A 9,453-nucleotide genomic window follows, 5' to 3' on the forward strand; every position below is an offset into this window, starting at 1 on the left:
GTTGTTTCACCTCAACCTCTGAATTTAGTAGCATCTTTCTTCTGCTTTTCTCTACAGACCAGGAATCCTATGTTAATGGGGTTATGTATCTACAGTTGATGCACCTATACTTACTCTCTGTATTGTTGCAAATCCCCATTTTAGCCCATTTCACCTTCTGCCTCTGCTGACAGTGCAAGGATGTGTTAGGGTTTACTGCACAATAGACTTGTGGGAAATGCAAGTATTATTTGTTTTCTGTCACAATCCTGGCATGCGGCTTGTGTCAGTAAATAAGAGCATGAGTTTAGAAAGCAGTGCTAGCTTACCTTTGGGGTACTGTGAGAGCAAAAAAAAGTTATATAAATATTGCTCTGTATTGTCAGCAGCCTTGAATATTGCAGTATTTATTGTGCCAGAACCAAACACTATTTATTTTGATTTGTAATCCCAAGAAGTGCAACTGTCTTAAGGCCAAGGTATGTTTGCCACAAGTTTTAAAATAGTCATAAAAAGCTTGAATTGTTCCTTTTAAAACTAGAAAATAAACAGAGATTAAATTCAGCCAAGCAAAAACCGCAAACAGAAGCCTTCGTCATGGTTTTGATGCTCAGAAGCCTCTGGGTGATAGACTCGCAGAATACCATGAAAGTAATTAGATCTGGACTACTGAGGTTCCAATAGGATGCAGTACTAGAAGTTGGCTGACCAGCCATTCATCTTCATTTCCTAAGTTGAGTGAAATGTGAAGTGTTAACAATCAGTGAGAGTGACTGAAACACCTAGTAATCAGGTTGACTTGCAGACTTTTTAATTATCTGGACACTTTGCTCATTCTTCTGGTGTGGATTAGTTTTAAACGAGTGATTTAAATTGCCAAATGGAAAGCCTCAGTGTGGTTTTTCCATTTGGACTTCAGTTTTCTTCTAAAGGAAGATGCATTCTTATTGGTTGATATAACCAGTCCTGCATGTACATTTGCAGCTCAATTAAGCCTTCTGGGTACATCTTTTTGTTATCCATGAGACTGTGTTATAATTGTATTAATTTATTTAAGCAATCTGGTGCACTGTTTTTTGTCATACAAAAACAAAAGCAATTGTCAACTTAATATTTTCAAATTTGTATTAATTTTACATTTTGATATGTTAGGAAATGGGGAATGATATATAGTTTTAACTGACTTGTCAAGCAGCTGCTTTAAGATGCTAACTGGAGTCTGATCCTGCTGAGATATCAAATGGTATCTCTTGGAGTTGAAGGTAGGGGCTACATTTAGCCTTCTGTTTAGCACTGGAGTAATCCACATCTCCACATCTGGAGTACTGTGTCCATTTTTGGGTCCCCCACTACAGCAAGGATGTAGACAAATTAGAGAGAATCCAGCGGACGGCAGCAAGAATGGTGAGGGGGTTGGGGTACATGTCTTATGAGGGAGGGGCTGAGGGAGCTGGGCTTATTTAGTCTGCAGAAGAGAAGACTGAGATTTAATACAGCCTTCAACTACCTGAGTGTTTCCAAAGAGAATGGAGCTGGACTGTTCTCACTGGTGGCAGATGACAGAACAAGGATCAAGGGTCTCAAGTTGCAGCAAGGGAGGTTTAGGCTGGATATTAAGAAAAATGCTCTCACTGGGAGGTTAGTAAAGCACTGGAACAGGTTACAGAGAGAGGTGGTGGAATCTCCATCCTTGGAGGTTTTTAAGACCTGGCTGGACAAAGCCTTATCTGAGATGATTTAGTTGAGGATTGTCCTGCTTTGAGCAGGGGGTTGGACTAAATGACCTCCTGAGATCCCTTCCAACCCTCATTTTCTGTGGTTCGGTGGAGACTTTCAGTCTCTACCAAAGCCTGTGAGTGTTCCCCACAAGATAAAGCCATTCATGCATATAATATACAAGCTAATTGCCCATCAAGAATAACGGGGGCGGGGAGAGGAAGGGGCTGGGATGGAGTGCCGCCACCTAACGCCCCTTGCTGTCACTGTATTTGCAGGGAGCATGGTAGGGGACCTGGCCTCAGCTCCCCCATCGTCTGTCTGGTTCTTGACATGGCTTCGGAATCATGGCAGTGCTCCCCCACGCTTGGAGCACTCTGATTGGCTGTTTTCGTCAGTCAATCAGAGTGCGAATAAAGCGCTACGGACAGACAGACAGACAGACTTATAATTCTAATATTATAAAAGTCTAATATATTAATTAATATTTCTGAAGTGTCTCCTCAAAAGTTGGATGTTTTTCTCTTCGTTATTTTTTTTTTTTTTACGGAGACTCAAACGCCCTTTAACTTTAGAGGATTTTTGGATTCAGAATATATATTTTATGCAAAGATTTATGATGGTGTAGTAAAATTAAGCTTAATAAAATCAATGCAAATTTCTTTTAAATGGGTTTTATTTTTTAAAGTAAAAGTTTTATATATTAATTTTAAATTAAAAAAAAATAAATTAAAAAAAATATTTATCAACCCTACAATTTAGTCAGGTTTCTGGAAACAGCTAGCTGTTCTGCGGCATAGTTCACACATTTGTGTACCTGTTTAAGTTGATTAGGGATGTGATTTCTCAACTGAAATAGTTGTCCTGTTGTTGTTTAGATTTATATCCCACCCTATTTAGAAATGTGCAGTGTGACTTACAATAACTGACAAACAATGAACAAGAAAAAACAACATATGCTTCCCCACAAAAAATAAGTAAATAAATGACACTTGTGTACCTTTCTGCCATGCACTGGATGGCAGTAACGTGGGCATGGAACAAATCCTAACATGGCTATAGTCATAGAAGTCGAAAGGTGCCTTGTACTGGTGTAGCTTATTGTTTCCTGTAGTAATAACTATATGACTATAGTTAAAGTGATAGAATTTTTGTATTGAACAAGACCTGGGTCTACTTCTGGCCTGTCCCAGGTATTGGCTTGCTCCCTGTCAGTAAACATCCTATTTAATTTATCCATTTGTTTGCATACTAGTCATTTGATACTATAATTGTGAAGAGTTTTAATACCCTAATTCTTTTGGTTTTAATAATTGCAGCAGCTCTTGTAGCTTAGATAGCAACTTGTTTGTTGTTTTTTTTTAATGTCTTGATGGGACCACTGTCTTTAATGGTTTATATTTAATGCCTTAATTAAGTAGATCCAGATGGCAATTGAGTTGAAGCTGTAGTTTCTTTCATTCTTTTTTTTGCTTTGAGAATGCAGCAGAGTAACATTTCCTTATTCTTTTTCAGGAGTGGAATGTGAAGATCTGATAGAAGAATTGCTATGTTGTCTCATCCAGCTCATTGTTGAAATTCCTCTTCTGTAAGTACCTGTAAGAATATTTTTTCCAAACTGGGTATTTGTACCTTCCAAACAGAATATCTTCTTCCATCATTCCAAGGTTTGCTGTGTTTGGAAAAATCATTTTATTTGGATACTAGACCATCATGTCTACATTTAATAAATAGTGATATGATGTCTCCTGGACCTGACCCTAGATATTTGTTAGCAGAATATTTTGCAGTTCAGCTACTTTCCCACTTCAGTCCGTTTGTTCTGGCCCTTCCCATTTTATGTAATAGTTTCATTTTGAGCCAGTACAGTGCTGCTGGGGATATATGGAGAGCACACACTTTGAAAAGTTGAGGCTGGCACTCTCTTAGTTGGGGATATCATAATTATTATGGTTTGAGTAAGTAAGAGGCATGGCTATTCCCACATTGGTAAAACTGTCATCACTTCAGGTGATGTGAAACTTTCAAAGTGCCAATATAGTGATTGTCTTTGCTCACAGACCAGGGATGGAAGATGATCTGAGAAAAGATTCCTGGTCTCCCTTGCACTTATACCTGGTGCTGGTTTTTTAAAACTCAAATCATGTTGCTCTTCCTAGTTTGAACTACAGTGGAACTGATTTTTCAGAATTCAAGGGCTTGGGCAGACTGCTTCTCTAGATCTCTAGACACCAAACTGACTATTAAAATATAGAAGTCCTAAAAGAGTTTCTGTTGTTATCTGGCTTTTATTAGGTTATCTGTTGCAGTGTAATTTTTAGTTCTGTTGCTGACCTAATTTTTTACATTGCTGATTTCTCTCTTACATTGCTGATTGCTCTTTTGGTTGGAAAGCTGACAAATGCATTCACTGCCGAGATGAAGATACAATTCTTTCTGAAATATTAATCTAATTAACTGTAATCCTGTCAATAATATACTAGTGTTTTGAGTCATTACTGTATAATGAAATAGTGGTATGATTTAGTGTCAGCCTGCAAAACAAAGGTTTAGGTTGTAGCCGTGTTGGTCTAAGGATATAGGCAGACAAGGTTTCTTGGGTGAATTTGATATCTCTCCCCACACACGCTTACCAAAACTGAAAAATCTGTCCTTTCTAAAGGCCTAAATTTCTGTCCAGAAAAACACCCTAATAAAATACTTCAATGTGGAGAACTAGAAGAATTCTTCCGACGCCTGCGCCTCAAAGAATATTTCCACGACCAAACTGAACCCACTCCCAACAACAACTCATCCTCTGACAACATTCAAGAAAAGATCAATGCCAAAAAACCCCAAAAAACATCAGATTGGACACCTCGCAGTGGACGAAACCCTAACCTTGACCGCTACATTGACTACTTCAGGGAAAGAATGAACAATGAAATAATCAGCAACACATGCCACCACAACAACCTCTCTCTACCAGAGAAAAAGGCCATAGAATCTCTAAGATCTAACCACCAAATAGAAAAAAAACCAGCAGATAAAGGAGGAGCCGTAGTCATCCTAAACTGTGAGGATTACATAAAGGAAGCCAACAGACAGCTCTCTGACACCACCTACTACAAAGAACTACAAGAAGATCCTACTCCCCTTTTCACCAAAAAACTCAACAATACCATCAAATCATTTCCACCAAGATTACAAGAAAAACTACAGACCTTGATCCCCCCGCTACCTAACCCAGGGACTTTTTACATGCTCCCTAAAATCCACAAACAAGGGAACCCTGGCAGACCTATCATATCCAACCATGGGACCCTAACTGAGGAAATATCAGGTTTTGTTGAATCCATCCTAAAACCGCTTGTCACCCACAGAGCAAGTTTTGTCCAAGACACCACAGACTTGCTACGGAAACTTAAAAACATAGCCCACCTTCCCAGCAACACGCTCCTAGCCACCATGGACATTACCAGTCTATACACCAACATCCCACACCAGGATGGCATCCATGCCTGCCTTACATATCTACAGGAACAAGATTACAACCCAGAATACAGACCCAAAGATATCACTGAGCTTATACACTTCATCCTCACACACAACAATTTCACTTTTAATAATCAACACTTCCTCCAGATGATGGGAACAGCTATGGGCACTAAAATGGCCCCACAGTATGCCAACCTTTTTATGAGCCACCTGGAAGAAGACTTCCTCAAGAACTGCACCATCAAACCCTTGCTGTACTTACGATATATCGATGACATCTTCATCATTTGGAGTGAGAACCTGCAATCTCGGATTGAGTTCCACCAGAAATTCAACAGTCACCATCCCTCCATCCGACTTTCTTTAGAATACTCCAACACCAACATCCCCTTTTTAGACACAAGGATCAGTATCCAGAAGGGTAAAATACAGACCACAGTATACAAGAAACCCACAGACCAACATACATATCTGCACAGAACCAGCAATCACCCGAAACACACCAAAAAAGCAGTGATATACAGCCAAGCCCTCAGATACCACCGCATCTGTACTGAAGAGAACACCCGGGATTGCCACCTCACCAATCTTAAAAAGGCTTTCACCCAGCAAGGACACTCCTCCAGAGAGGTAGATCGCACGTTTGAAAGAGCCACCTGGATACCACGTGAAGAACTGCTGCAGTACAGAAGAAAAACACCCACAAATCGCACACCGCTGGTTATGACCTATCACCCATCCCTTGAACCTGTACGGAAAATCCTCAAAAAATTGCAACCCATATTAGAAAAAGACCCTATTCTTAAAAAGATCTTCCCAGAGCCACCCATCCTAGCCTTCAGACAAGCACCGAACCTCGCCAACCTCATCACCAGAAGCAAACTTCCTCAACCCCAGAACACACCAAAAGGATCCAGACCGTGCCATGACAAGAAATGCAAAACCTGCCCCCACATCTCCACCACCCCCACTATTACTACACCCCACAACAGAGCCATCAGCATCCCAGGATCTTACAGCTGCACCTCCAGGAATGTAGTATACCTCATCCAATGCACCAAATGCCCTGATGGAAGATATGTAGGAGAGACCAGACAACAACTGCGCACCAGAATGAATGCACACCGGAAATCCATCAAAGACAGAAACACCCAATTACCGGTGGGGGCACATTTCTCACAGGAGGGCCACTCTCTCTCCAATCTCTCAGTCCTGATCCTCAAGGGAAACTTACACAACACTCCCCAGAGACGAGCCTATGAGCTCCATTTCATCAACCTGCTGGATACTAGAGATCAGGGACTAAACATAGACATTGGATTTTTGATACATTATAATCTGCCTGGCAACTGACTCCCCAGCCCAGCCCAGCCCCTGGCTTCTTTACTTTTCATTCCATCCAGGAAGAGCACACACCAACTGCTGCAGCTTCCTGAGCCTGACGAAGGGTTTTTGAACCCGAAAGCTTGCTTAATAACTATTCTCCAACCATTTGGGTTGGTCTAATAAAAGATATCAAATTCACCCAAGGAACCTTGTCTGAAAAATTCCAGAAGGGTAAAATACAGACCACAGTATACAAGAAACCCACAGACCAACATACATATCTGCACAGAACCAGCAATCACCCGAAACACACCAAAAAAGCAGTGATATACAGCCAAGCCCTCAGATACCACCGCATCTGTACTGAAGAGATCACCCGGGCTTGCCACCTCACCAATCTTAAAAAGGCTTTCACCCAGCAAGGACACTCCTCCAGAGAGGTAGATCGCACGTTTGAAAGAGCCACCTGGATACCACGTGAAGAACTGCTGCAGTACAGAAGAAAAACACCCACAAATCGCACACCGCTGGTTATGACCTATCACCCATCCCTTGAACCTGTACGGAAAATCCTCCAAAAATTGCAACCCATATTAGAAAAAGACCCTATTCTTAAAAAGATCTTCCCAGAGCCACCCATCCTAGCCTTCAGACAAGCACCGAACCTCGCCAACCTCATCACCAGAAGCAAACTTCCTCAAGCCCAGAACACACCAAAAGGATCCAGACCGTGCCATGACAAGAAATGCAAAACCTGCCCCCACATCTCCACCACCCCCACTATTACTACACCCCACAACAGAGCCATCAGCATCCCAGGATCTTACAGCTGCACCTCCAGGAATGTAGTATACCTCATCCAATGCACCAAATGCCCTGATGGAAGATATGTAGGAGAGACCAAACAACAACTGCGCACCAGAATGAACGCACACCGGAAATCCATCAAAGACAGAAACACCCAATTACCGGTGGGGGCACATTTCTCACAGGAGGGCCACTCTCTCTCCCATCTCTCAGTCCTGATCCTCAAGGGAAACTTACACAACACATCCCAGAGACGAGCCTATGAGCTCCATTTCATCAACCTGCTGGATACTAGAGATCAGGGACTAAACATAGACATTGGATTTTTGATACATTATAATCTGCCTGCCAACTGACTCCCCAGCCCAGCCCAGCCCCTGGCTTCTTTACTTTTCATCCCATCCAGGAAGAGCACACACCAACTGCTGCAGCTTCCTGAGCCTGACGAAGGGTTTTTGAACCCGAGAGCTTGCTTAATAACTATTCTCCAACTATTTGGGTTGGTCTAATAAAAGATATCAAATTCACCCAAGGAACCTTGTCTGCAAAACAAAGGGGCATTGTCAGTACTTCCTGGCATAGTTTTACACTTCTTGTTTGGAATAGATTAAAGGAACTACTCGGTGAAGAAATATAGCCACATTCAGAAATCCTGTAACTTTCTTAGATGGCAGAATGGTTGTTTGAAGTTCAGTGTCAGATACTATATTTTCTTTCATGCAGTGCACCTTGGATATAATGTGCACCTTTGTTTTTGAACAGTAGATTGAAAGAGAAAAAAGAGATTTCCAGAGTTATGGCTGCATAGAGCAGGCATATAGCCTCCTCTTCAGCTGACTCGCTCTCTCTTTCTTGCTTAACTAAGGGTGAAATAGTAGGAGCGAGACCAGGGGCAGCTAGCAGACAGAAAAATTTTAAAAAGGAGAGACATAACACCTAGAGGAACACCTAGAAGAACAGTATGTTGATTGACTCCCTCAGTGGAATAGCAATGTAGTTCAACAGCTGCAGAAGGAATCAGTGTAGGGTGCGTCTGTCCCAGTCAGAAAATCAGCTTTCCTGCTAAATACACACCCCAATTTATTTTTTGGGGGGTGGGGAGGGGCAGGGAAGGTGCAAGGTGTATGTGATAAAATATGGCATTCTCTTGTTTCAGTAAAAACATGGTTGTTTTAACCCATTTCAACAGTTAGATCCTACTGGCATCTCTACCTTCCTGTGAATATGCTTGTTAGGAATAGCAGTAGCTATCTGAACCCTCAATTATATCAATAGCAGGAAGGGAGGTGGGGAGAAGTGACCTGGTGAAGTCTTTAAGCATTTTCAAAACTGCCTAGCTCTGTGGGAAATGCTGTCATTTCTTTATGCTCATAGCTTTGGTTTATAAGAAATACACAAGCAACATCATCTTATAACTTAAGCCTTTTTAGCCAAAATTTTCCTGAGCTAGTATGTTAAAGTGCCAATGGATTGGCCACATCTTAAATGTAATATTATGTACTTTAAAATGTAAATTTTGGTATCTTGAGTAATGTAATGCTGTTTCAGCCGTGACTGAGTGGTATGGAAAACCATTTCCTTTAATGCACAAATAACTCCCCCCCACACCCCAAAAAACACAAAAACCAAAAACAAACCCAGAACAAATTCTTCATTGAGCTTCTGCTCTTAGTTTAGTTAGGTGGGGGCCAATCTTTTTGACAGGCATGCATGCCACAAATTAGCCCCACATCATCCTGGATTGCCACTCTGATCCTCTTCCCCTGCCTGATCTACTCCGTTTTCCTGGTCCCTGCCTCATCTGCTGTTCTGCTTTCTCCTTCTCACTGTGTCTGTGTTGTCTGTCCCCATCCTGATCCACCACGTGTCACGCACAAGCTGCCTGTGCCACTTGTAGCAGGCTTGCTGTGTGTTGGCCACCCCTTGTGTGGTCCTTTCTGTTTATCAATTGCTGAAAGTCACTTTCTAGTAGATGCGTGATCAGCTAGAAGGAACTCGTAGCTCATGTCTCTGTTGTGGACTGTATACAGTTTCCTAGAGATGTGGTGGTGGTAAAACATTTTTGGCTTTCGGTAACTTCAGATTTTCAGGTGAATTCTAGGTTCATTTGCCAGTGAGTATTCCCCCAGTCTGATTTATCAGGTGAAT

General features: G+C 41.7%; 1 protein-coding gene across 2 annotated transcripts in view; it reads left to right on the plus strand.

Moving 5' to 3' along the window:
- Positions 1-9,453, plus strand: part of DYM (dymeclin) — a 373,790-nt gene that overhangs the window by 69,463 nt on the left and 294,874 nt on the right. For both annotated transcript variants that reach the window (XM_006030025.2, XM_025211554.1), the window contains exon 6: positions 3,211-3,283. In XM_006030025.2, coding sequence (XP_006030087.1) covers positions 3,211-3,283 — 73 coding nt within the window. The remainder of the gene's footprint in view (positions 1-3,210; positions 3,284-9,453) is intronic.

This window comes from Alligator sinensis, unplaced genomic scaffold, assembly GCF_000455745.1.
Source record: "Alligator sinensis unplaced genomic scaffold, ASM45574v1 scaffold1204_1, whole genome shotgun sequence".
NCBI lineage: Eukaryota > Metazoa > Chordata > Crocodylia > Alligatoridae > Alligator > Alligator sinensis.